General features: G+C 40.9%; 5 protein-coding genes across 5 annotated transcripts; 2 read left to right on the top strand and 3 right to left on the bottom strand.

Annotated features, from left to right (window-relative positions):
• Nucleotides 1-1,125: 1,125 nt before the first annotated feature.
• LOC130139880 (uncharacterized) lies at nucleotides 1,126-3,059 on the bottom strand. The gene has a single exon (XM_056317774.1). The coding sequence runs from the start codon at nucleotides 2,400-2,402 to the stop codon at nucleotides 1,254-1,256; it is 1,149 nt and encodes a 382-aa protein (XP_056173749.1). The 5' UTR covers nucleotides 2,403-3,059; the 3' UTR covers nucleotides 1,126-1,253.
• A 6,090-nt stretch (nucleotides 3,060-9,149) lies between these two features.
• LOC115686509 (protein NSP-INTERACTING KINASE 2) lies at nucleotides 9,150-12,781 on the top strand. Its single transcript, XM_030611835.2, has 4 exons — nucleotides 9,150-9,983; nucleotides 10,120-10,380; nucleotides 10,521-11,378; nucleotides 11,878-12,781. Exons 1-4 carry the CDS (start codon nucleotides 9,554-9,556, stop codon nucleotides 12,357-12,359), a joined length of 2,031 nt encoding a protein of 676 aa, XP_030467695.1. The 5' UTR covers nucleotides 9,150-9,553; the 3' UTR covers nucleotides 12,360-12,781.
• Nucleotides 12,782-17,645: 4,864 nt separating this feature from the next.
• LOC115686536 (uncharacterized) lies at nucleotides 17,646-18,557 on the top strand. The gene is made up of 2 exons (XM_030611871.2): nucleotides 17,646-17,793; nucleotides 17,879-18,557. Exons 1-2 carry the CDS (start codon nucleotides 17,734-17,736, stop codon nucleotides 18,470-18,472), a joined length of 654 nt encoding a protein of 217 aa, XP_030467731.1. The 5' UTR covers nucleotides 17,646-17,733; the 3' UTR covers nucleotides 18,473-18,557.
• Nucleotides 18,558-18,660: 103 nt separating this feature from the next.
• Nucleotides 18,661-22,198, bottom strand: LOC115686535 (uncharacterized). Its single transcript, XM_030611870.2, has 7 exons — nucleotides 21,752-22,198; nucleotides 20,307-20,366; nucleotides 20,110-20,192; nucleotides 19,677-19,741; nucleotides 19,559-19,592; nucleotides 19,262-19,332; nucleotides 18,661-19,147 (listed from the first exon to the last, which is right to left on the bottom strand). The coding sequence occupies exons 1-7, from the start codon at nucleotides 22,026-22,028 to the stop codon at nucleotides 19,057-19,059; spliced, it is 681 nt and encodes a 226-aa protein (XP_030467730.1). The 5' UTR covers nucleotides 22,029-22,198; the 3' UTR covers nucleotides 18,661-19,056.
• Nucleotides 22,199-24,027: 1,829 nt separating this feature from the next.
• Nucleotides 24,028-26,046, bottom strand: LOC130139829 (uncharacterized). The gene is made up of 6 exons (XM_056317559.1): nucleotides 25,612-26,046; nucleotides 25,367-25,539; nucleotides 25,207-25,287; nucleotides 25,023-25,098; nucleotides 24,839-24,931; nucleotides 24,028-24,336 (listed from the first exon to the last, which is right to left on the bottom strand). Exons 1-6 carry the CDS (start codon nucleotides 26,000-26,002, stop codon nucleotides 24,143-24,145), a joined length of 1,008 nt encoding a protein of 335 aa, XP_056173534.1. The 5' UTR covers nucleotides 26,003-26,046; the 3' UTR covers nucleotides 24,028-24,142.
• Between the last annotated feature and the right edge of the window lie 582 nt (nucleotides 26,047-26,628).

Genomic DNA, 26,628 nt, shown 5'->3' with positions numbered 1-26,628 from the left:
GTCTTGTTTGTTAGTCGGTATAGGACGGTCGTCTTCTGTTTAGTCAAAGTACCAAATGGATCCTGAAATCAACCGCATTCACGGGATGCCTTATTCTAATTGAATTTTGGTTTTGGTATTATACTGAGAAGCATCTGGTCTGATCCTGATCAGACCGCCCCCGATGGAACTGAATCGCAATACTATTCTGCCCAGCACTTCACCAATTCGCCACAGAAATACAGGACAGACAATCTCAATTAATATCATAAAACTGATTTGTGAATGTCTTCCAGATGGATAGCTGAACTTCAGATCCATAATATTAACATCCACACCAATTTCCAAAAGATAATTATATCCTAAGCAATCATAAGTCCAGTTGATGTAATATTTAATATTCTGTTTGTGTTTAATCAGTAAAGATCAATATTAGAAAAACTAGTGCGTGAAGCTATATAATGAAAGAGCTCAAAATCCCAAAAGAAAAGCTTCAACAGAGAGAATGTGGAATGCGTTAAGATCTACAATTCTCAGGATTCAGATTCAAGTAAAACACTTGAATCTTAATTTCGAGCATTCTGAGGCTATTGAAGTAACCATTACAGATCGTGCAAGAGAAAAACCATTGATAGTTCAACCCAAACTTAATGATCATTTGCCACCACATGGAAAAGTACCAGATCTGGAACAAGGAGCAACTGTTACCAGAATCAGGTTTTAAGGCACGCGATGGCAATCAAACCCTGAACTCAAATGCTTTCAACCAATACAGCAAAAAACTATGTCATTTTAATAAAAGGGTCAGCTGACTGTGCTAAATAAGAACAGCCTAAAGGTAGAAGTCCTTAAAGTCACCACTCACCACTTTCAAGTGTAGAGAAAAAACCGAGCATATTATAACATTGATAAGTAGGATCAAAATGCAGAAGTAGCTGGTGCGCAACTGACCAATTTCAAGAGTCATGTCAAAAGCATCACCAAGGATGACAGGCAGATTTTATGCTTATGTTTGAACATGAACAATAATACTTGGGAAAAGTTATCACAAGTATGTCAAATAATTCTCCTTCATTCTGATTAGTACTGTAGGAGTTCAACTTAAGCCTTTAAGCTTGACCACATTTCTGCATCATCATCCACAGATTAGCCAGCAAGCCGACAGAACAGAGAGATAGAATGTTCTGCCTGAGGGATGCAGTGTCAAACATTGATTACTCATTTGATTATGCATCTACTGATATATGTGCCAAATCAATTCAGTTCATCAACGATCATGAAGATGAATGAGATGCCTGAGAAGAAGCAACATCATCATCTGAGTCCAGATCCCACCAAGCTCTCCTATCATCTTTTTCTATAAATTCACCATCTACTCCGCTATCACTGTCTTCAAAATCCTGGCCTTCACTCTCATCATAATAATCATAAATTTTCCTATCCACTTCTGGGTTGTAAGTCCACTCCAGCCTATTCAAAATGTCACGGTCTTTCCAACGGCCCACAACCGATACAGCTTCTTTCTTAGCCTTCCCCATCAGAATATCCCTCCACGAGAACCCAACATCTGCTGTTCTCTTCAAAGGTCCGTCGTTTATATCTCCCACGACAACAGTCTTAAGACACCTCAGTTTCGCTTCCTTAAAAACATCCACAAAGTCCGAATCATCCGAGACCAGGACCAAACAGTCAGCCTTCCTCTTATCCATCACATCAACCATGTTATTCCTCAATGCAACATCTGCTGCTTGAGGCCTATCCGAGACCATATTCACGAAAAACCCTGCTCGTTTCAACTCATCGGCTAAACCGTACCCGACTTTGGGGGTCAAAACATCCCTTGCAGCATTCTTGTACTTCTCCATTTTCATTGAGTACTTGGCAACCAAGTTCACCCTCCTCTTCCCCCTCGCGGACTCTATTTGACTCACCCTCTTCATATGTTCGCGCTCGTGGATTTGCTTGAAATGATTAACAAATTTTTCGTTCGTATAGAATTTCCTCCCACAGATACGACACAAGTACGACTCCACCGGCCTGAGCACACCCTTATTTTCCAACTTGTTCAACACCTTCCTCTCCTTCCTTTGCTCCCTAACAACTGGAGGGACGTGGCTGAACGCGTGACGATTAGCATAAGCCACCATGTAATGGACTACACCGAACGAAGATGCCGAAGCTTTTAGCTTGATAGCAGCATCGAATGGAGGGAAGGAATTAGGGGGCTTGTTGTCTAAATCCCAAAAGATGGCCACACTATTCTTGTTACTTGATGAAGGTGATGGTTCCAAATAAGTAGCAGTGACACCGAGTGGTTCGGAGTGACAATATCTAGCAAAGGCAGTGTACGTGTACTTGAGGGCATCGAGTTTTCCGAGACGAGCAAAACACCAAATGCTTTGAATCTTCATACGAACAACCATGACAAATAACAAGCTAAAAGACACCAACTTATGTTTCACAAATGAAAATCTCCAATCTGGACAAAACCGAATCTTTGAAGCTTAATCGCACACAACCCTGTACATATGGATTCGTACCTTCGCGATTCCTGAAGCAGAGACCGGGACGTTGTTTGGTTCAAGGACGGGGATCTAGAAACGGAGTCCTATTCGATCGGTTGGTAGGCTTAGTTATACGTGAACCACGAATACACTACTTCCACACAATCATCTCCGGACTACCATCCTCCAATCAACGGTCATAACCGTACCGCCACCTCCTATGCTCCACTGGAGCATTTCATCAAACAGACGTTACGCAATCCTGAAATCACTCAAGTTTGGCTCGACACGACTGCCAACTAATGACTTGATGCATATGGAACCACGGTACATATGCTAGCCATCACCTTTGCTTCTTCTTTCAGAAGCACGGCGGTGGATAATGTCAACGTTAAGGTCATTGAGAAGAAAGTAAGACTTCTTTTCCCACTTTGCCTCCTATACTGGCCCAACAACGAGCGTATAGCTACCTGGCTCTGTTTCTTGCCGGACGACAGGACGCTCGTACGAGGTTTGCTTTCTGGGTTCTCTTCATACAAGCCTTCCACTGCATCATCGCGATCGACAGCGATCTTCCGTGCGAAAAAATATTGTGTACAAGGTTATTTGGTATAACTTGTCTGCAACAATTTCAATTAATAAAAAAATGATGTTTTTCAGGCATTTTATAACTATACTACTTTTTTTTTTAAAAACAGCAACGTATTACAGCTTTCAGGAAATTAACTTACAATTTGAAGGCACTACAGTTTTCAAACGTGAAATATCAAATCATGCACAACTGTAGTATAACAAGGTAACGATTAGTTACAACTATACCAAAATCAGCTCGCTCAGTTTAAAGAGAGATTAATTATATTGTAATTCTTTTTAGATAACCCATGTATAAAATAAAGTGATTTGAAGATTCGGAGAAGATGAGGGAAATTGGCCACCTATACTAAGCTTTACAAGCGATAATTGAAACAAGTGGGCATGTTGTTTCTTCAATTTTTCTGACACTTGCCATAGAGGAATCTACTCTCACGAATAAAGACAAAAAAAATACTCAAATTTAAAATTTCAAAGTGAAAACATCCAATTCAAATGGAACAATAACTGATTAACCATTTAAACTAGCATAATGACAACTTAACGAATTGCATGTTAATATCCGAGATAAGAAGATTTTTATTTAAACAAAGCACTCAATGAAGTGTCGATCTATGAAATAAAAACTAAAATCGGCTAAAATGAGGATTTCGCACGTATTACAAAGTAACGTGTAGATAAGGGCTAAACGGAAAATACAAAATGAGAGAAAAATCACCTTTGACCTATATATATATATATAGACACACACGATTACAAGGACATAAAAGGTATCAACAGCCGAATTGAAGTTGAGATGATCCAAGCAAGACGTCAAAGCCAGGAAAGGAAAACATTTTGATCGAGCAAATGGGCCACCTTGAAAAAGCAAAGAGCAATTTGAATAAAGCACCACGGAAGTGGCACAAGAAAGATCATCACGACATCGAAGAACCCTAAGTAAAAGCAGAAGACTTTTGGAGGATAAAGATTTCGAGTTTCCCCTTTTTAACTTTGCTCAAGCAAGCACGATCGTGTGAAAGTTAAACTAATTTACAAATCTTCAGATCCAACTTTTCTCCTCGCCTTTTGACCATTGCTAAACCGAATACACACTTCTCGTAAACGAAACGTCGCAAATTTGACAAACTAGCTTAGTTCGACGCGTCAATATGAATTTTTGTGGGTCTAACTAAAACGGTCTTTCCTCTTTACTAAGAAAAACGGTACACGTTCATATTCGCCATCTCCTGCTCTTAAATTTTCCTCCATTTTAGGTCGGTCTTCCATGCTCTCTCCGTATGGAAACTTGGTGCAATTTGAATTGGCGACAGCGGCAAGTGCCGACTTTTCCATCTCGAATCCTTTTCTCCTTTGAAAAGTACAGCATGAGTTCTCCCCCCCCTTTTTTTTCCTGCTCAATCATGACGAGAATGGTGGAGAGATTGCGCATTCCCATCACCCCCATGATGTCTCAATCAAAATCAAAATCACATCACTTTCCGTCATGGTGACGACAATTCTCCCCTTCTTTTCATCGCCATTACTGCCTCTTCTTCGTACCTTGATATGAATAGAGGAATAAATACACTATATGCTACGTCGCTAGGGAGTAGAGGATGGTTAGTTGGCAATCGACCCCTTTTTTAATGTTTGTGCATTGAAAAGGATGGCCACGCAAATGTGGTCCATGGACCACCCCCTTATGCTATACATACTCAAAAATTTAAAAGTGGGCAAACCTACTTCTATGATCCACTTTCCAGGTAGAAATCATTAGACAAGGAAAACCTTCCCCAAAAAAATAATTCATCCAATTCAAATGATAGAAATTAGTACGGAACTTCATATAGTTCACAAACCAACAACTAATAAGACTAATTCCACGTAAAAACCCGATAGTTTCGAAGATTTCTTGTGATGTCGGCGTGTTCGGCACTAATCAAATCTCGGTCTTAACAAACATCAAAAATTTCCTTCTACCAAATAATTACATGACTAGAGATTTGGGATTCTCTATCCTAAAGCTTGGGGACAAGATAGACAAGAAGAGAGGATGTCCGTATGTGTTCTGCCCCCACCAGTTTGTGGTTTTTTCATGCATCTCCTAGATTAATCAGTCGCTTTTGTCACCATTATGCGCAATGTATGCAGCTTCTGCATGGAATCTCAAGGAACAAAAAACATTATAGAACAAAACAGAATGAAGAGAAGACGACAAAAGACGATGTTAATGTTTGCCACCGTGTTTCAGATCCAAAGCATTCTTAAAAGAAGTGATTTAGCTGTATATCATTCGACATGCTTAAAAAAATGAGGCTGCATCAGTTGAATTTCGTCCTCGAGCCATTGTCAAAGCACACACTACTTACTTAAGCAGAAAGCTGTGCCGTAGCAGGCGGTATGATAGTTGAAGCCACCCAAGAAAAAAGTACCACCAACCACACTTTTAAATCGGCAAAAAAGACTGATGTTTCCTTCAATACTATATTGATTATCATTTTGGTTTTCTAAATGCAAATAGTTGAGAGGGACATAGAATCCAAGGCTGCTGAAGAATCGTAAGTCTGTCCACGTTCACGAGTTTGAAAACTAGAAGATAAACGCAGAGGCGCCCTTCGCGCGTCAAGGGTCGCGTACGTGAAAGTCAGCTTTCGGGCAGTTTTGTCTTGCTTGTCTGGGGAAGAACATGTGCGATCGAGAGATGCGTCTAGCTTTTGGATAGCATTCGAAATCGTCGTATTACACGTCCGTTCTATGTCGGAAGCAGAATCGGGTAGTCTCCTTGGTGACCAGTTAAGCATTCCCAAAACCCTAATCCAACTTCAATAAGTAATGGAAATAGCCGAAATATAATTTCCATTCTAATCTATTCTCTCGCTCGTTGTGGTCTAGCTTCTTGGCCATGGAGCAGAGGTCGTGCCATGCACAGCTCACGACCCTTGTTTGCTAGAAAAAGACATAATGTGTATGAACTTCATTAGGGTTGTTGATCGGTTCATTTCCCGACTCTGAATCGACGACGATTACTTATTTTTTCGAATGGCATCTTAGAATTTCGAATTCTATGTCAGCAAAAAGTTTCCAGAAATGTCCCGTGATTGGCATAACATAAAATGGACTATATAGTCAACACATGCCATGTGGGGTTGCCATGCCACTGCCCATCGAGACCGCCAAAGTTAGGTCTCCCCAACAATCAAACGCTCTGACTTTTCCACCAGAGGAAAAATAAAAGAACAACAAGTATTAGGAATTTCGTCGAAGAGTCAAGATTGAAGGATGGATATAAACTAATAATAATAATAATAATATAAAAGTAATCTCCTCTTTGTGAACCGTTGGTGCAAAAAATAGTATTAAAAAGGATGAAGACGAATGTGGAGAGCTTCCCACCTAATTTGAAAATGCAGCCCCGCCTCAGTTCTTTATTTTTTCATACCACTGCGCCGAAAGTGAATTAACCCTCATGAATGACGATATAATACTCGATTAGATGCGATCGATTGATGTTAGGGAGGTAGTTATAGGTGGAAGGGGAACACTTAATTAAAGCCCTTCGAGGCATACGTCTTGAAAGCAAACTTGATTGAATGAGCAGACGAATGGGATCGAGGGTGGTTCGGTTTAACTTTGTTAATCAAGCTCCTTCATAAATAAAATTAGAGAAAATCTTAGAGTTGGTTTCGAATCAAACAATTTGGTCGGTTTTTTCAAAAGGCCAATTCCCCCAGTCTACCTATTAGCCATTCGGGCTGATCATACTAAATAATTCAAATATGATGTCACGCATTTATTTTAATGGTTCTTTTTGAATTATTGACAGAAATCCTATACAATTCTACTTTGATAAAATCGACTGCTTAGACACGAGGGGGCCTTATGTTATGGCCTATGAATACAGATTAGGAGTTAAGCCTTATTACTTTACCCCCAAAAACATAAAAGGTTCTAATCACCTTTTGCATAAAAAGTAGTGTCTCATCAATTTTTATCTTTTTTTTATTCCTATGTTTATTTTTTTGTAAGGTTTATAAAAGAAAAGTTGTGATCAAAAGTAAATTTTTGCATTAGATACTACTATAGTAATTAATTTAGGTGTCTTTTAAAAACAGGAAACTTTAGAAAGTAAGATTCAAGAATTCCCAATGACTAGCTTTTAACCGTACCTTTTCATCTGCTTGTGATTTTGTTCTTCACTTCTACAAATTACACTCCTCACTCTTTAACCCTCGTGAACCAATTAAGGTATGCTCAGTACTACACTTACTAATTCTAGATGATTTTTTTTAATCTATTTTGAGCAATTCGTGTACTCTTTTTGCAATATTTACATTGTAATTTGTCATCTTTTAGAGGAAGATTATTTTATATCAATAAACTTGATGTTTAATTGATTATGGGACGAAGTGAGACTACAAATTCCTTCTTCAAGAATTGGACTCTCAAAGTTTAGAAGCTAATAAATCAAACTCAATTTCCTTTCGGTGAATTTTTTTTATAATTTTTATGTGTGTTCTACTAATTTATTGAGTCGATTTCATTTGACATATCCTTTAGAAACGAAAATTAACTAAAAAAATAGCTGCATCATTGTTAAAAATTTTGCCCTTCGGTCAAAATCACGGCCCGTCACTGAATATCCTATCATGATATATCTCTAGTTTCCATTGCGCAACAATTATATAACAAATTCTTATAATCTCGATGCCTTCTTATAAATGATCACGATGCTACAGGTGTAAGAGCTTATTTTATAGTTGGTGATGCCAGAAAATCAAATATTTAGCAAGTGAAAATTCGGGGTTTTATTATAATATGGGTATCCAAACCTTTCGATTCGACTAATCCTCACAGATATATGCAGACGGTCCACTCCACGTATATCGAGTAAGGCTCAATCCACAAAGCAATGGATGTGGTTTCCAAGGTACCTATGAGTGGACGACGCTGTGATTTGAATACAAGTTCATTTTCTTTTTTATCCTAATAGAATGCTTAATCGCTCAACCAATCATTTGGGGTTAAAATTAAGTTGCATACACCGAGATTCGACTCAATCTTTAACGTGACAGGCATGACACAACCACTTCGCCTAATGCGATATTCATTACCAAATAAAAACCACAGTAGTTTCGATGTCTTCCTCAGTTTACCATTTACAGGAGTTTCGTTTGTGGCGTGAAGAGGAATCACATTACCTAACTATGAATTGGCGTTGCTTTTAAACCATACTTGCCGCGAGTACGGAGAAATTCTGCTTCATTTACTACTTTTGTGACACAATAAATTAAGATATTAACGCATGATTAACAAAATTTTTGACAGTGCATCAGTTTGGAAATCTGCATTGGATTTCTCTCATATCATTTTCAAAGAGAATTTGCAAAAAACCAATTAATATTTTTTTTAGAAATTAAATTCTAACGCAGCCAACTTCATCATAAATTAATGGTTTAATATCACGAAAAATCATAAACCAGTACATCCGTGACAAATTTACCTAAAACTAATTTATTGACCAACAAAAAACCCCAAATTTGTACACATGTGATAAATTTACCCCAAACTAATTTTTTGACCATCCAAAACCTCAAACTGGTACATTTATAACAAATTTACCCTCCATTAATTTCCGTTAAATTGAATTAATACCACAAAAAATCACAAACCGATACATATGTGACAAACGGATGGTAAAACCTTAAACCGGTATACCTGTCAATTGACACGTGTCATCCAACTCAGCAATTTGACGGGAAAATTTAACAGAAACTAACATAGAGTAAATTTATCACGGGTGTACCAGTTTGAGGTTTTTCATGGTATTAACCTTATTTAATACTTTCTTTTTCATCTTTTGGCCAAACCAAATACTTTTCATTTTTATGGGAGTAGAAAAAGGCAAAAAGATAAAATCTTTGCGAGAGAATGAGCTAATTACTGCAAAAAATCTGACAATTCCTTTTCCCGAAAAGATCTCTTTTTTTTAACTTCAAAAGTTAGCAAATTTAGGACCACCGTATCTCATCATCCTCCCGCAGGAATTTAAACTCAAATCAAAATCGAAATCCGAAGTTGCTGTAATAACTTAGAATTCTCTCGCAGAATCTAATCCCGAGCCCAGGCCGGGTGTGAATCCTGTCAGAAGGTGACAGAGAAAAGAAAAGCGGTCCCCATTCGATTCAATGCCCACCACCATCTCCTCCACCTCTTCCTCCTCCTCCGTTTGAAGTTACTACACGTACCCTCTTCTTCTTCTTTCTTTTTGCTCTCCCTTCCTCACCTTCGCTGGATCCCAGAAGCCAACAAAAGGACCCGAGATCCAGACAAAGGGGAGCTGTTTCAGACTCCCAGTTCATTTATTCCACACACCCAGAAAGCAAGGGAGCGAGAAAACATTAAGGTCATGGCCTTTTGCAGTTCCTGCTTCTGTCCGAAAACGAGACGCATGTGAGCGAAAACCGGATCTTTTTGGTGTTTGGAGGACGGGCAGTGTAATGGGGTTCGCTCATTTGATCCTGATTGGCTTGGTCCTGCTGGCGCTTGATTCTAGAGGGCTCGTCCGTGGGAATGCGGAGCTGGGGGCTCTCATGGAGATCAAGGCCTCCTTGGACCCGGAGAACAAGATTTTGACCTCGTGGACCAGTAATGGCGACCCCTGCGGCGGTTCGTTTGCCGGGGTGGCTTGCAACGAGCATCTGAAGGTGGCTAACATTTCACTGCAAGGGAAGGGCCTCTCGGGCAAGGTCTCTCCTGCAGTGGCTCAGCTCCAGTGCTTATCGGGCTTGTACTTGCACTACAACTCCTTGACTGGGGAGATTCCTAGAGAAATCTCTAATCTCACTGAGCTGACAGATCTTTACCTGAACGTGAATAATTTAACTGGGAGTATACCTTCTGAAATTGGAAATATGGCTAGCCTTCAAGGTGAGTTTTGTTTTGCTTGAAGTGCTTTGAACACGAGTGCTTTGTTTTTTAGCAGATGAGATGGTCACGACACTTTTCTTTGGCATCTGATCTTTTAATAATCTGGCTTTCGATTTCTTGTTATTTTCCTTTTCAGTGCTACAGCTATGTTGTAATCAGCTCAATGGTACTATTCCCCAGCAAATGGGATCCTTGAAGAAGCTGAGCGTTCTTGCCTTGCGGTATAACAAATTATCCGGTGATATTCCTGCTAGCTTGGGCAATTTGCAGACCTTAAAGAGGCTTTACTTGAGCTTTAATCGGTTTACCGGTACAATCCCGGTGAAAATAGCTAACATTCCAGAACTGCTGGCTCTTGATGTACAAAACAATTCTCTTTCTGGATTTGTCCCTCCGGGTGAGTTCAGTTCCCCAGTCTCTGCTTTTCGTTCAGTGTTTTTTTCCTCTTTCAAACAATTGCTGTGACCTTTAATGATGAATTTTCCTCATTTAGCTTGTTTTCTAGTATTAACTGAAGTTTGTTCACGTATGTTGAAGCTCTGAAGAAATTGGAGGAAGAATTTCAATATCAGAATAACCCAGGTCTATGCGGAATCGGATTTCCATCTCTTAGAAATTGCAACAATCTCGATAACACGAATGTCAATGATTTACAGCCCATTGGCGTGAACACAAACAGCACTGTTCCAATCCCACAGACAGCAAATATGAAGACGCATTGCAACCAAAGCCATTGCTCAAATCCATCGAAACTCCCCCAAGCAGCTCTTGTAGCTGGGATTGTCTCTGTCACAGTCACATTGGTCGGTGCAGGTCTTTTAACATTCTATCGATATCGTAGAGGGAAGCAAAAGATTGGTAGTACAGCTGATGCTTCTGATAGCAGGCTTAGTACCGACCAGTCAAAAGACTTATACAGCAGAAGTGCATCTCCCCTCGTCTGCCTCGAGTATTCTAGTGGATGGGATCCTCTGGATGATGGCCGCTATGGAAATGGACTATCCCTGCAGGCGCCTAGGTACACGTTGGAAGAAGTTGAGTCAGCGGCCCAGTACTTTTCGGAGGTTAATTTGTTGGGAAGGAGCACTTTTTCATCTGTCTACAAAGGCATACTAAGGGATGGGACTCTCGTGGCTATCAGGAGCATCAATGTGACGAGCTGCAAATCGGAGGAAGTTGACTTTGTGAATGGACTAAATTTGGTAACTTCGCTAAGACATGAAAACCTCATTAGATTGAGAGGTGTTTGTTGCTCCAAGGGCAGAGGCGAATGCTTTCTTGTGTATGATTTCGCTCCCAAGGGTACCCTATCGCAATATCTTGATTTAGAAGATGGAAGCATCCAGGTTCTTGATTGGCCCACAAGGGTTAATATCATCAAAGGAATTGCTGAGGGTAAGTCTTACTTTCTTTTCAGATCTTAAGGAGAGCTTTCTGGTTTTCCCTTAATTTCTGATTTAGTTGTTGGAACTTTTTTCTCTAGCTCAATGCTTCTAAGTCTTTAAATTTGAGAAGTACCAACTACCAAGTGCATTTACCCAGTTCATTAAGTACTCTTGGAAGTTTTCAACATTTAGATCTGGCCTTCTAGCTTCATGGGTGGCTTAAGTTCTTCTGAAGCCTAAAATTCTTGCACTTAGTTTTTTATTCTACAACTCATCAGCAAAAGTGCTTGAAACATCAGTGGGATGAATACAGTTAGGTTCCTCCAGATTCATTTTCATAGAGCCAGCTAGTTTTGCTGGCATTTGCATAGTATATTGCTCGAACATCATTGTTTTGTGCTTGTGAGTGTACCCTTCCTCAAAAAGTAACTTGTATGATGAAACAAGAATTCCCTTTTTGATTAATTCTGTCTACTCTAATTAGTGTTGTTTGTTTTTCATCTGAGTAGGTATCGGATACTTACACAACAGTGAAGCCAACAAGCCTGCAGTTGTTCACCAAAACATATCTGTTGAGAAGATTCTCATTGACCAGCAGCTCAACCCACTCATAATGGATTCCGGGCTTCCTAAGCTTCTTGCCGATGATGTCATATACTCAGCTCTCAAGATTAGTGCTGCCATGGGTTATATGGCACCAGAGTACATTACAACAGGTCGTTTTACAGAGAAAAGTGATGTTTTTGCATTTGGAGTCATCATCTTTCAGATCCTCTCGGGTAAGCGACAACTTTCCAGCTCAATGCGGTCAGCGGCAGAGTCTTGCAGTTTCGAGAACTTTATCGATTGCAATCTAAAGGGAAATTTCACTGAACCTGAGGCGGCTATTCTTGGGAAGATCGCATTAGGTTGCACCAGTGAATTGCCCGATAGTAGGCCCACTATTTTCAGAGTGATTGAGGAACTAAATGATTGGCACGATAAATATTGACGATTGTACATAGCGAATTGTCCAAAGTTGCATCCATGGAGGCACCAATTTAACTCGATGAGTTATCAAGATCAGCGGTGACAGTGCAATGATGTATGATCCCTGAAGAGTTAACAGCGTAATCTTGTCCTGATGCATAACAGATTAGCTTTAATTTATGTGTACCTTGTCTGTTCATCTAAGTCATAATCATTTTCGTTTTCCATTTGTGCTATCATGATATGATTTGCTTGTAAGTCGTTACTATTTGAGTTGGTATCCTGATTTCAAACCTATCAGAGCAGAACTATACTGTTCTCTGCAATATCCGTACACGGCGGAGACAGTTCTGCTCTCGAACTATAACTGCCGATAACAAAAGTTCCGTCACCGGAAGTATCCATATCGAAGAAGTTTCACATCCTAGCTTTTTCTTGAAGGTATTTCCAGGAGTGTCTCCTCTGGCACTGCAGAAGTCCAGTCCTGGAAAGTCACATCTGTGGACAGCGATTCAATCAGGTCCATATAGTCCTCCCGAATCACGGGTTTCGCAACCATCTCGGGCTGAAGTACACTCAAAATTGGGATTTGCAAATTTGAGTAAGGTCTGATGAACGTCAGGTTTGAGATTGTGAGATCTTCATGTAGTTCTTGCATCGATTATACTGCCATGTTGGCGACTCTTTTACTCTCCTAAGCCGATGCAAGCTACCGCTCTCGATCACGACGATTACTACTGCTGCAACTAGCATTGCGTTTTGTCAATTCGCGAGTGAAATGCCGAAGTGAGCAAACGGACAATCGCTCTTGCTCTTCTTTCCTTTCCCCTGTTTCATGAAATTGGTTGAAGGGGCCAGGGACTCGGAGGATTGGGCTGCGCAGAATGAAAGAGATAGAGATGATATATTCTCATATGTTGTTCTTTACATGGTAACATATAGTGAGATCCCTATTAGGTCTCACCCATAAACGAAAGTTTTCCAAAATGCCTTGCATAGACATAACCTTTTGTATTGTGATTGATTTTTGTCCACTACATTGTACATAGCTGCAGGTTTTCATGCAAATTTTATATTATGATTGATTCTATTTATCAGTTATCACGTCGCCAATAGAGAGCTTATTTGGTTATGCATTTTCCTTAAATCCATTCTTGCTCGTCAACCAAATTTTTGAAACTCGGTTTCGATCTCTGGTAGTGTCCGAGGTGCATCGTGTTTGATCCACAGCACCAAACCCTAAGGCAGGCCCGCCACCCTCGGCCGCTAGGTGCTCGTTGCATATTTTTTATAATTATACACGTGTATATCCTGTATAAAATTTCATGTATAATATTTTGATCTAGTCCCCGAAGATTAAGATCTAGCAATTCTTTTTAACCATGCTCCCTCAATCTAACTTTCATTTTTTCACTCATCATGCTGCTTCATGAGCAAGGGGTTGCTTACATTAAGTGACAAAATGTTAAAAGCACGTTCTGATACATACATTAGTCCTCTTATAATGACCAGTCGACCATCACTGCGTACATGCATATGTGTGCAATACGTATGTCTACACGGATTATTTTAATAAAATGAATGACGCAACACAAAAATAGAAAACGGAAAGTAGTGCCTTCCGGCCAGTGCAGACTAATGTTTTCGAGGAAAAATATAAGACAATTGGTCCAGCTTGTTTTCGACGCGAGGCACGAAAGACAATGTTTGCTGATGTCTGCATCATCACCACTTGTGGTATAAGTTTATCGTCAGTTTAGTGCAAATCTCAATACTTATAATAAGCAAAGTCAAACCCTTCTCAAATAAATTAAGCAGCTGACTATGGTGTGCCTTGAGTGTCCTCCTGAAAACCCCAGAAAAAAGAAAGAAAAAAAGAAAAACATTATTAGCTCATCAATGTTAACGTTTCCAAGTTGTGGTATTCGGGCCAAGTTCACCGAATTTGACCATATAATTTGGTCTAGAGAAATGTTTATCTCTCTTTATTTGTGCGGTCGTCGCCTTCTCTTTCTCAGTTTCATTCTTGTGCAAGCATACGCACGTCATCGTCGAGGAAACTGCAATGCGAAAATTTGCAGCAGTTTCAGAAGTTCATGCAGTTGATAGTCCCAAGCTTTCGAAGAGAACCACAGAGGCAAGGTAAATCATCAAATGGACAGGACAACGAATAGTGAGTGAACTAGTAAGTAGATGGAAACATGTATATATATATATAATAAGTGAGGTGAGCATTCGAAATGAAAGAGACATGAGTAAGATGAAATATTGGTAATAAATCAAATTGAACAAGTTGCCCTAGTTGTGAGGGAAACAATGCCTTAATTCAAGGTATAAGAAGGAATAGGGATAATGACACAATTAATTCATAAACTTTAGCCAATGTGTATTGTGGTCCCTTAATTTTTAATTTGTTTAATGTGGTCCCTGAACTTTAGACTAATGGGCAATGTGATCCACGAACTTTCAATTTGTTCAATGTAGTCTTTAAACTTTTGGTATATGTTCAATCTAATTCCCAAACTATATGAAAATGTTTAATATTGTCCTTCCATCAATTGAAGCTCGAAAACAACATTGAATATTTTCATATAGTTCATGAATTAAATTGAATATATACCAAAAGTCCATAAAATATATTGGACAAATTAAAAGTTCAAGGACCGCATTACATATGGGGCTAAAATTTAATCATTTATGTCATTTTCTTCGAAAAATGCTTAGGGTCTCGTCTAGGTGATTCCCCACTGTACGGGCCATCACATGAGGTTGAAGACAAGTGAACATTCCCAACAAGATTCATGTGAAAATCTCACAAGTTGCTGCACGTAACTCGAAAGAGGAGGGTTTTATGAACTTGGACGGTCAACCCTTATATTATCCTTCATATGTCTATAAACAAAAGGAAAACCCCTTCAGAGTTTCAATTCTAACATTGATGAAAACACAATTATTATGTTATACCGCCTTATACGTACCGAATATTTCTCTCTGTTTCTTTGTTCTCGATTTGAGTTTTTCCCCTCATTCTCCAAAGGGACAGAAGAGGGAAAAGAAAAAAGATGGAATAGTATACAAACCTGTATCGTCAGCGATTAGGTGGATGTTGTGTGGCAATCTTAGAGGTCAACCAAAGTGGGGGCCAACTCTCACTCGGACTAAAGTACAATTATTAGCAGAAAAAGAAAGCAAAACCAAACATTATTCTTGTTTTCGTACCGCGGCTGGGATCTCCCAATACGGACGCGACCACATCATCTTCCATCTGAAAACTCTGGTCTCTCCCCACCATTTGTTTGACCTCTTCACCTTCTGGACCTTCCCATGCCGTGTTGCTTCAGTTCTCCTTCATTTTCCTTCGCTGAAATAGCCCTGGTTTCCTCATGGAATCTCGGTGGAGCCACTGCTCATTGCGTAGCAACAGTTTTCCACATGGGAATCATCAGAATCATCCCATTTAAAATAATAGAAAAGATAAGAGCAATATAAATCGGTTGGCTTGATAACGCAGAAAAAACCAGCATCTCAGCATGCACTGAACCCACCAAAGATCTCGAGGATAAGTCAAGATTTGGTGCTTCCGGCGGTGGCGGCACTTGGTTCCCATTATGCTCGCTCTTTGGTATAGAAAAGGTTGCTCTAAGATAAGAATACCCTCAAGCCTCAAACTCTCCAAAGGGACTTTGCGGCATATCTTGCCGTATTCATTTTCTTCGTACGACCAAAAGAGCACACGCTTTATGTTGGAAAAAGGATGGTAAGAACAGAAAATGGGTTGTTGAAGATTTGGTCTATTTAGGGAGAAAATTCAGATTTTCAGGAGATAAGAAAGATTCAACTTAACGAAGATGAGAAAATTTACATTTTAAGTTTGGAAAGAGGTAGAGAGATTTAAGGAATCGTCATCCGAAGAGTTAGAGATTCTGATTTTTTTTTTTAATTACGGTTTTTGTCCATCGTTTATACTTATACCTTTATAATTTTACAGTGGAGTTTTCCATGGAATTTGATGGGAAAAGGGTACGGTTGAAATCATCTTTTGGGTTTGTTTTATTATACATAGAGATAGAGATTATAAGAAAATGGAAAGACGAAATCCTCTAGATAGATTTGATGAAATGGTACAAAAATCAGGGAAGGCGGCGACGCCACTTTTCTATTTATCTTATCGCAACAAAGATAAAATTCCACTAAATAATCTTTGATCAAGCGATAGAAAACCTTGGATAGTGGACACTTTATGATCCAAATTTTTCATACAAACTTAGTCTGTGTACCCATCATTTCCACACCTGAAAACAATTGAATGAGGTCAATAAAAGCTTTGACCTTTGCTTATCAGCAATCATGTATGTAGCCCTACTTCTTTTACGGTTAAGTAGGTGTTTGTGGAAATAGGAGAAGGTGCAAGGAAAGAACGATAAAGAGATTAGACACTATGGTTTGCAAAGAGATATATTGGAAAATCTTAGCACTCTGAGCTCAATTAGTCTACCTTTCAAGCAACACCCTTCAGTTTGGGGTTTGTTCATTATGAGAGCCTTCTTCGCTACAACTACTGGCCCCTCAAGATCAAAGATTTTTAGAAAGTTTGATTTTCTTGAAAGAAATGATGTTAGATTGTGTTTGAGAATGTTTCTTTTTCCAATATGAATCTGGGGTTTGTTTAAAAATGCTATCAACAAGGGACGAGCAGTGTTTGCTTGTATGAACTTCCAAAATATTAAATGCTCTTGTTGCTGCCATAACACAATGATAGAGATAACAAAGTTGCAAAGATCAGTGCACAAAATCTTGCATGGACTTCAACCTTTTTTTTTCGAGCTCAAGGCTAGCTTGTATTTTTCAATACTGTATTTGAAGATCGAACCATGTATTGAGAATTCGATGGTTACCCGATTGTTAGCAAGATAAATTAGGTCATAGACGTTGATGATTGGCCGGATGATGCAAACTACGCAAGCACAAAACCATTCAGTGGAATGACATTCTAGTGATAATTTCGTAAGAAGGGGGGGCATTTTGTTCGCGTAGATTTTGCCTGCCGTTGGTCCACAATTGTAGGGAAATTTTTAATGAAGTTTTTAAAACCAAGTTGTGCAGTGTAACCCTGCAAAAAACAAAAACAAAAAATACAACAGCAATTAATGTAATAGTAATCCACACGTTGATATTGACATATTGTAGTAACAATGTCAACGGTCCACAAAAAACCCTTTCTGGGACTCTTCCTGTCTGAAATATAAAGCCAAAACTGGCATTGCCTTTCCCATTACCACTCGTTTTTGCTTGTTCCTGAAGCAAACCACGAACTCAAAATTTATTCCAAGAAGAAGAAGAAGAGGAAGAAGGAGGAGGAGGAGGAGGAGAAGAAGAAGAGAGGAGAGGAGGAAGAGATGAAGCTAACCTGGTCTCCGGAGACGGCATCGAAGGCTTACATCGAGACCGTCACATCTGTAAGTATTTCTCTCTTGCAACCTATTGTAAAGAGTTTGTGTTATCTCTTTCGTCGATTTGTTTTCTGATCTTGTGTTTTGACAGTGCAAAAAGCTACAGAAAGAATCGGGTGTCGCTGAGCTAGTTTCAGCCATGGCCGCGGGCTGGAATGCACGTCTTATAGTAGAGACGTGGTCGAGCGGTGGAGCCACCGCCACGAGCATCGGCCTTGCAGTGGCAAGCCACCACACAGGGGGAAGGCATGTGTGCATAGTTCCCGATCAGAAATCAAAGTCTGAATACATGGAAGCCCTGGGAGAAACCGACGAGAACGTGGAAGTGGTGGTCGGAGAACCGGAGGAGGTGGTGGAGGTGTTAACGGGCATCGATTTCATGGTAGTAGACTGCCAGAGCAAGGATTTCGAGAAGATCCTGAGATCGGCTAAGTTGTCAACTCGAGGGGCAGTTTTAGTGTGCAAGAACGCAAGCTCGAGACTGAGTTTGAGCTTCCGATGGCGGAGCGTTCTTGATGCAGGGTCACGCCGTCTCGTGCGGTCGGCGTTTCTTCCCGTGGGCAGAGGGCTGGATATTGCCTATGTTGCAAGCATCAGTGGGAGCTCGAGCGCTGGCAAGGGCAAGAGCCGGTGGATCAAGCATGTTGATCAGCAATCCGGGGAGGAGATTGTCATAAGGAAATGAATTTCACATCAGCAGTGGTTTTGATTTTTGTCCTTGGCTTTTTTGTGTCTGTACAGTCTAACTAGTTATAGAATTTGCTGGGACACTTTATTATTCAGAAGATTATTGAAACCTGTACAGAAATGTTCTCCACATATAAACAAATGAGAAGGGATGCTTTTGCCCACTGTCTAGCTACAGCATCATACTGACAAAAAAGAAAGATCCAGACTGAATCATTCATTGATCACCCGAACAGAAGAAAAGTTTTAACAATACAGTCTCGAAAAATCTCTACTGACTCTGTATATGAAGTTGCCCGCTCGAAATTTCACAAGCAACAACGAAGAAACATATATGTCTATTAAAGGTTGGACTTCTTCCAGCAGCTTGATCATTGAGGGTGTCAGCGCGACCTAGTTGAATGATCTGTAGCTCTGATTCTTTATCTTCACGAACTTACCGCAAATGGTACTTGCTAATCAATGCTACATGAAACATATCCATTGCTACTATTCTCAGATGGTCAATGACAACGGTTGACGAATCAAAAGGGGATTCGGTCCATCAATTTTAGACTAACAGCTACAGAACCCCTTTCTGTGTCAATCCCAGCCGTCTCTACTTCTGCGAAATGCCTTCTTATCTGAGAGCGCCTTTTTACTCTTCAAGCGTTTCTGCTCTCCAATAGCAGCCCTTCAATGCAGAATAACTTCATCAATTTGGAACAGAATTGGGACAAATTTAAGTGAGAAACCATACTAGTGAAATGACTCACATCTTTTGACCACAAAAAAAAAAATGACTCACATCTTGGCCATCTTCTTCTTCTGCTCTTCTGAAGGAGGTGGTGGGACGTAAGAAGCAGCATCAATAATTGCCTGCTCGCAACACCCCAATATAAAACAAAATTAAACCAAAAGGTGATCTAAGAATCCAACGACTGAATATATTTAAGAGGAAAAACAAATAACAGCTGACTGTACACCCAGACCCAGTGTTTTCACGTGTGAAAAATGTGGATTAAATGTCCCAATCAGAAGACGAAACGCCGAGTAGTGTATCATCACTGCACATGAATATGAAATTAGCTTCAATTTTTTGTACCTGTAGCTTTCCTAGAGCGTCGTCAATGTTCCCCCTGCACAGAAATAGAATTGTCAACCGGCTGCTGCACTAGGCAGCAAAACCAACAAATTGTAGACAAAAGAGGGAAGAAAGTGACTTCTGAGTTCTAGTTTTCGTTGAAGAGATCACAATTTCACCATCCTTATTGATTCGATTCTTTTCCTGTTCAGCAGACAATATGCAGAAAGAAGAAAGAGCAGTTAGGAAGAATAGCTTTCAATTAAATATCAGAGAAAAATTACACATTTCCAAGTGTTGGTCATTCAAAAGACTGAAAATGCAAAATGCAGCAATATTGTTATATACATCCTGCACAAAATCACCTAACCAAAAACAAGAGCTCCCATGCAATCACAGAAACAGACACCGCAGGGACAACTCCTTACTCCACCAGATAAGAGGAAAATCTATGCACGTAAATATCTTGCTCGTGATATCCCCTTAGCCCCTGTATCGGGAGGGATTATAGTTCAACATGCGTGATTCCTAAGGAAGATCTGTTACATAAAGCTCAAGTTAAAGCAACAAACCGTTTGCATTATCCTCTCCCTGATCCTGTCACTTAGCCAATATGCATTTTTCACATTGAAGCGCATGTCAACCTTAGTATTCACTGTAAATTGCATCAAGAAAACAGATGTTAGTAGAAGGTATCATCTGAGAGAGTGGTACAAGGAAATGACCATGACAGAGAAGGGAGGAAAGAAAAGGAAAGAAAAGATCCGACCTTTGTTCACATTTTGACCTCCTGGACCACCACTTCTTGCAAAACTCACAGTGACATGGTCTGGCAAGAAATGAGAAAGAAACTAATAGATTTAAGGTTCTTTGATCGATTTAGGATCTAATATTAGTTAATCACAAAAAAATTTCATATCTAGCAATGGCTTCGTCAAGATGCTACTTTCTACAACTTAAGTGAGCAATTATTCTTATATGTTTACACTTCTGTAGCAGTATGTGAAAAGCAAACGACATATGTAAGTGCAGTGTTTCTTATGTATTTCTTCGCTTCAGTGACAGGAGAAATGGCTGCAGGGAAGCCAGAGAACAAGCACAAGCCCACTATGGAATCCAAGAAATCACAATCAGGCAAAGAAAAAAAAATCAAAACTATTTCCCGAGAAGGCTCCTTGACAACACAACATAAACTGCTGGATAAGGTGCTCCCCTCATTAATTCTGACCAAAGAAAACCTGCCCACTGGCTGAATGTGCACTGGGAGCTGAAAGCCCAACTCACTGTCTAAATGACGAGTCGTATAACTTTCTGAAAACAGCTAAACCATCATTCATAGATAACACGAAATTAAATTAGCACAGGATATTGTATGAATGCTGTCTGCACGCACTCCTTTTACAGCTGACCCAAGAAAGAAGGCCAATGAAGCAAGCTTAAAAAGCATTTGCACACCCATAACATTTGCATAAGACTTTTTGAGAAAGATTACAGATAAAAAGGGCTAAAAATCCATCATCAGTTCTTTCCCAAGCAAACAGGGGAAATCATAGATCAATTCCATAAGCCATGTCAACTCTCAAAACCATGCACCAACATAAAATTAACAATGAACAAACACACAACTTTGTGAGGACACGACGGATTAAAGGCAGAGGCAATATTGGTCCGCATCAAGGTAGGGAATATGCGAGAGATTCACTCATCTAGCTGTGATGCATCGGTGTTAACGAATTGCTGGCGACACCAACTATAATCAACACACGTATGCTCTATATGCCTCTGTGCAGCTGATACAGGCAGTAAGCTGAAAACGAAGCAAAAGGCGACAGGCAATGTATCCTCTTATTAGGAGCATTCGAAGAACGCAAAATGAACTTAAAACACCTGTCAGCTATCAGCCGCACGGGCATGTAAACTCTTCGGCAGTCTTTGCTGATATAAAGAGACTAAGAGGCAAAGGAAAACACTCCATTCAGTGATCATTCAATGCAGAACTTTTGACATTCCCGCGTGGAACAAGAAAGAGAAACTGTCGCCAAAGTTGCACAATCGCACGAACACAAAGCGAACACCCACTAAATTGAAGAACTCGTCGAGCTGCTAAAAAGCCAGCCAATGCCTGCCTCGACGCTCCCAAACCATTCATCAGCAATCACAACAAAACAGGAGCTAAAATAAACCGGAAGAAGCAGCAGAGACGCGGCCACCCACCGAGAGTTATCTTCGGGGTCGGCTCGTCGCCGGCGCAGAGAGCTCGCTCCTCGGCCTCCTGCAGGAGCTGCTGGACCTGTGCGAGCCGAGAGGGTGCCCTCTTCTCTCCGGCGCCCCCCGACGCGGCGCAGCGTATCCGGGTGAACCCGATCCCTCGCCGCGCGGCGCCGAGGCACGGCAACGGAGGGCGAATCCTTCCGACGGCCGGCGACGGGAAGAGGGGCCGAGCGAACATTTCCCGGAGGACCATGGCCGTCGTCGTCCTGATGGCCGCCATCTCCGGCTCCGGCGATGCCCCTGATCGGAGCGAGCAAGTGCAGGTGAGGTGGGTATGGGATTCGTGTTTTCGGTGATACCGGGCGTCGGGAGATGGAGGGAAGAGAAGCGTCGCTCGGCGGTGTGGCCGTGAGCGGCTCCGGTTCTTCGTTCTGTGGCCAGAAAAAATTTGAACTTTCAGAAGGATTCGAACCCAAGACTGCAAAGCTATAGCCCCGTCAAGTGATAAGGATGAGCAAGACGAATCGATCGAATCGGGAATCGGCTGGACCGGACCTAACTAGCCAATTCGGTCCGGTTCTCGAGAGTGCCGGTTCGGTTTCTAGTTCCAAAGGGAAACCGGACTGACTATATATATATGTTTAATTTTTTTTAATTTCTTCAAAAAATTAAGTAAGGTAAAGTGAAACCCTAAATGAATTCCGATTTTCCTTCCTCGAAACTTTCCAAAATTGCATCGTCTTCAGTTGTAACACAAATATATTTAACTCGTCTAGGAGCTATTCTCCACTAGAACAAATACTACAAATTACAAAATTTTCAAATTAATTTCAAAAGGGGAAAATGCAAATACCTAGCGAAGAAACTTTATGTGAACACAAATTGCAACGATTATTACAAGTTACGTATAATAAGTAACCAGTTCCATTAGACTTGACCGGATCGGTCCCAGGGTGGTCTGGTCCGATCCCTGGTTACTGGGTGGAAGTGGACCGAAAATCGATCACCCCTATCAAACGAGAACTTAGTGTTGTGCGAGTCGTGAACTTTTTGCAGTTGTCCGCTTCGGCCCGTCTCGTTATAAAAAACATGGTGACACCTTATAAGATTAGATTGAGCTCATTTATTTGGCCCGAAATCTACACTGGCAAGCCCGATCCGAGTCATAGGAGGTTATCTTGCGCTTTGGCCGACGAGATAATTAGCGGTGTTTATGTTGTTTGGGGCGTCTCGCTTGAGTCCAGCTTACTTATGTGCAACACTTATTCCGCTATTCACGTCCATGATTCGATTCATTTTCTCCGACAGATCTTTTATAGAGAGCAAAAAACGCACTCGAAGCCTCTGACCGCGAAGATAAAGCTGAGTAAGATGTGTCGGATCGGTTCACACGTCGTGCCCATGTACAATTAAGAGCTCCGCATGCACGCGATAAGGAGAAACGATTGGTCTGAGAAATCAAGAAGCTATTTGATGTAGTAACGTTTGATTGTAAAGAGATGGCGCTCGCAACAAATATGCTGAAACAGATTAATTCATCTCCAGCCGAACGAAGTTTATATCACACCCAAAATCATGTGTGACCATTTTTTCTTGACATCGTTCGGAAGCGCCATCTCTTCAGACAGAGGGAGAGATTCTCTACACAGCAAAACTGGGAGGAGCAGAAGAGAGATCATTCGGAAGCGCCATCTCTTCAGACAGAGAGAGAGAGAAAGCGCCATCTCTTCAGACACAGAGAGAGATTCTCTACACAGCAAAACTGGTAGGAGCAGAAACAGCTAATGCTATCCCTGGGCTCGCAAAGGAAAACTCATGCTTCTATTCCCCTTTCGGATATACAACTCCTCCCCTCTTGTCGCTCTGTCACAATCCGTGATTTATTGCTCCAATTCCAAACCCGCCAACAGTGACTAGGCTGATGAACTGCAGGCATACATTAAACCCAAAAGCCTCCATCAATAAGCACCCACACATTCAAATCGTGTATGCGGAACTCAAGATGCCTGGTCTACAAAACTCCCTGGTCCTGAGTCAGAGCCGGAGACAAGACCAAAAGCTATTCTTTATATTTAGGCCAACTGCTGACCAATTAATCCTAATCCAAGAAAGTCACCTGTCACTCACATCCTGCTTTTGCGGACAATCATCCAATCTTAATACAAAGGCAAACTGATTGATTTAACTCTTAACATCCAAAAAAAGAGCATTCACAACATTGGGGGCATTACAACCATGCCCATCAGATCATACATGCATTGCCATCAGGCATTATGAAATAAAGGTAAAGGTATCCCTGTATTATGCAAATTTCTATCCAGCTAGTCCAACATATGCAAATCTACGTGGCAAGGGAACAGGAGGGCCGCAACACGCAAGAACGATTCAATCTCCTTATCCTCTTGCTTTACCATGGGAGAGGCCGGCCTTATCGCTGGCATTTGCTTTCATTCTTCCGGCATTTTGCTTCTGAGAAGACTGTGCTCGTTCCCTCATATCAGATGTCACCCTCTGCACGGGCACTGATTGTTGAGTGGACGGAAGCGCCCATCCGCCATGACTTGAGTGTCCACTCTGACCAACTCCACCTAAAATACATTTGGTTTTACAGATATACAACTTAAAACCGTATTTGCAGGAAACACAAGGTCTGAATCAGGAGTCAAGACTTAAAAAGTCACAACGCATCATCAAGTGCCTAAGTATAATGAAAAACAACAGTAACACCTATGGCAATCAAAAGCAACTGCACCATCATGCACAGAAATGAACATCAGCGACTTGAATTTGCATTAAAACCTGCCACACAGTCAATTTCTGATGCTTGCAGAACAAAGAGAACATACAAAGAAGCTTCTTAAAAATGCTTATTGTCATATTCAGCTAGATGATTGATGCGCTTAGACAATGGGAACCTGTCTGATGCCCCATAAGCAAACTCACCAACCGAAAAGAAAATGACAATAGGTAAAAAGAATCATGTAACCTTAGTCCACCACATAAGTAGTAAGAATTGAAACATTAATTCTTTGCCTGTCATTAACACAAAAGATGCAGCCGAAAAAAAAAAAATCTCACAGCAATACTCACCCCGTCCACCATGGCCATCAAAATGCTCGCTCCAACCAGGCAAATGATTTCTAGCATTTCCCTTCCAGGCTTGTTCAAATTGAGGCAGCTCATCTAGATAGTCATGACGTTACATATATGAGCTATATGAATGAACCTTTTCTTAGGAATCCAGCATCCAACAAACAAGAAAATGTTTCAATACCTTCATTTAGGTTGTGCAGAGTCTGCATGGCATCCACCTTACCATCAGGGTTAAGCTTCCTAGTAACAGAATGGCCCTGCAGTAAAATCATAATATTAAGACAGTCGATTAAAATCATAATATGTGACATCTTAGCTTATGTCACACAAGGTAACGAGACCAACACTAAAGCATTCGGTGATACCTTATTATGAAGTCCCCTAGAAACTCTATGAGTGGCTTGCATAGTTGCACTATCAGCTTCTTTCCTATCCTCAAATGTTACCTGTTTTGTAACAAGGCAACCACTGAATCAGACCATTCCATAAGTTCAGTTTGTCACTATAACAGGCACTAGTACGTACCCCATCACCGCCCGTCCTCCTTGTCATGGATGATGTATAATATGCACCATTTGCACCACCACGAGTCACAGTAGAGCTCTGAAAGGTGAAACTGCGATTCTGTGGCTGGATCTGTCTCTCAGATGGCCTCTCTCTGGAGCCATTCCAATAATGTACCTGCTTGCTTCTCCTCTCTGCCATAACAAACAGGGCAATCAGTTAGAGCATATAACAATTTCAGACACGCGATTTAGAGATGGACATACCTTCGACTTCATCATTAGGACCCTCAACAAGAGGCATCTCACTTGACCTCCCATGCTTTCTTGGGTTGTCCTTCTTCTCGTTGTCCGCTTCTTCCTTCTCATCATCAGAGTTCACTTCTTCAATAATGGGTCCTCTCGAAATTCTCGGTTCTGGAGGATGATGCTCTATCATAGTAGATGGATGCATATTCATGAAAGGACTTGCAGTTGGACGAAAGACACTCGAGTCAAAGAGGCCCCCAAATGGTTGTGTAAAGAAAGGGTCATCAAATGGGTCTCTTCCTCCAAAGAAGCTAGAAACTAAATTTCTATGGCCACCAAAGCTTCCAAAACCAGCAAAAGGGTCACCAAATCCGAAAAAAGGATTTCTACCACCTCCGTTGCCCTGCATTTTGCTAGTGCTAGACCCCTGCAAGGAACAAGTAGAATCCAGAATTTGGCAAACGTTTCAAGCACAAAATCCTATAATGACGAAACATATACGCCACCTAACTTAAAGAGCTTTTGCAAAATAGAAAAAGGTAAAAGATAACCAAAGAAACAAAGAAAACAGAACCACTCATTAGTCAGGACACATTCCTGGAGTAAAGAATTTGATACTGCATTATTGAAGTGTTTATGATGAAGGAGAACAGCGAACAACTGATAAACTCTCTGCACATCTCAAAAAGGTGCAGTTGATCTTCCAAATACTACCCATGGGCACCAACAATCCCCAACAAGGTAAAAAGTATAACCACAAACACAGATCCCCAATAGGAACGAAGCCACGAGGGAAGAACAACTACTATATCATAGCTTGAACGCAGGTTACAGTGATGATACGAGCAAGGGTGGCTCTCGGGCATCTTGCCGAAACCTCACCGACTCGTCTGGGAACCACTAACTCAGCAAGGCAAGCGAGGTATGGTCAGCATCAGCGGCGCCTACGACCGCAACAGAAACTACAAACGTATTTTGAAATTGGACACGGCGCCGACATGTTCAACCGTCCCACTCGTCCGATACGAACAACGC

The sequence above is a fragment of the Syzygium oleosum genome, unplaced genomic scaffold (genome assembly GCF_021117445.2).
Source record: "Syzygium oleosum isolate NSW1041296 unplaced genomic scaffold, Sole_v2.1 Sole_v2.14, whole genome shotgun sequence".
Lineage (NCBI taxonomy): Eukaryota > Viridiplantae > Streptophyta > Magnoliopsida > Myrtales > Myrtaceae > Syzygium > Syzygium oleosum.
Note: the sequence above shows the minus strand (reverse complement) of the source record. Positions and strands in the feature narration are given on the sequence as shown.

Excerpts from the sequence above, each read along its gene's own strand:
- LOC115686535 (XM_030611870.2), bottom strand. The coding sequence starts at position 22,028 with ATGGCGGCCATCAGGACGACGACGGCCATGGTCCTCCGGGAAATGTTC. Across the intron at positions 20,193-20,306 it reads AGGTCAAAATGTGAACAAAG|TGAATACTAAGGTTGACATG; the intron begins GTCGGATCTTTT and ends TGCAATTTACAG. Across the intron at positions 19,333-19,558 it reads ACGCTCTAGGAAAGCTACAG|GCAATTATTGATGCTGCTTC; the intron begins GTACAAAAAATT and ends TGTTGCGAGCAG.
- LOC130139880 (XM_056317774.1), bottom strand. The coding sequence starts at position 2,402 with ATGGTTGTTCGTATGAAGATTCAAAGCATTTGGTGTTTTGCTCGTCTC.
- LOC130139829 (XM_056317559.1), bottom strand. The coding sequence starts at position 26,002 with ATGCAGGGCAACGGAGGTGGTAGAAATCCTTTTTTCGGATTTGGTGAC. Across the intron at positions 25,099-25,206 it reads CTAGGGGACTTCATAATAAG|GGCCATTCTGTTACTAGGAA; the intron begins GTATCACCGAAT and ends ATTTTACTGCAG. Across the intron at positions 24,932-25,022 it reads TCTGCACAACCTAAATGAAG|ATGAGCTGCCTCAATTTGAA; the intron begins GTATTGAAACAT and ends ATGACTATCTAG.
- LOC115686536 (XM_030611871.2), top strand. The coding sequence starts at position 17,734 with ATGAAGCTAACCTGGTCTCCGGAGACGGCATCGAAGGCTTACATCGAG. Across the intron at positions 17,794-17,878 it reads ACATCGAGACCGTCACATCT|TGCAAAAAGCTACAGAAAGA; the intron begins GTAAGTATTTCT and ends GTGTTTTGACAG.
- LOC115686509 (XM_030611835.2), top strand. The coding sequence starts at position 9,554 with ATGGGGTTCGCTCATTTGATCCTGATTGGCTTGGTCCTGCTGGCGCTT. Across the intron at positions 9,984-10,119 it reads AAATATGGCTAGCCTTCAAG|TGCTACAGCTATGTTGTAAT; the intron begins GTGAGTTTTGTT and ends TTTCCTTTTCAG. Across the intron at positions 10,381-10,520 it reads TTCTGGATTTGTCCCTCCGG|CTCTGAAGAAATTGGAGGAA; the intron begins GTGAGTTCAGTT and ends CGTATGTTGAAG.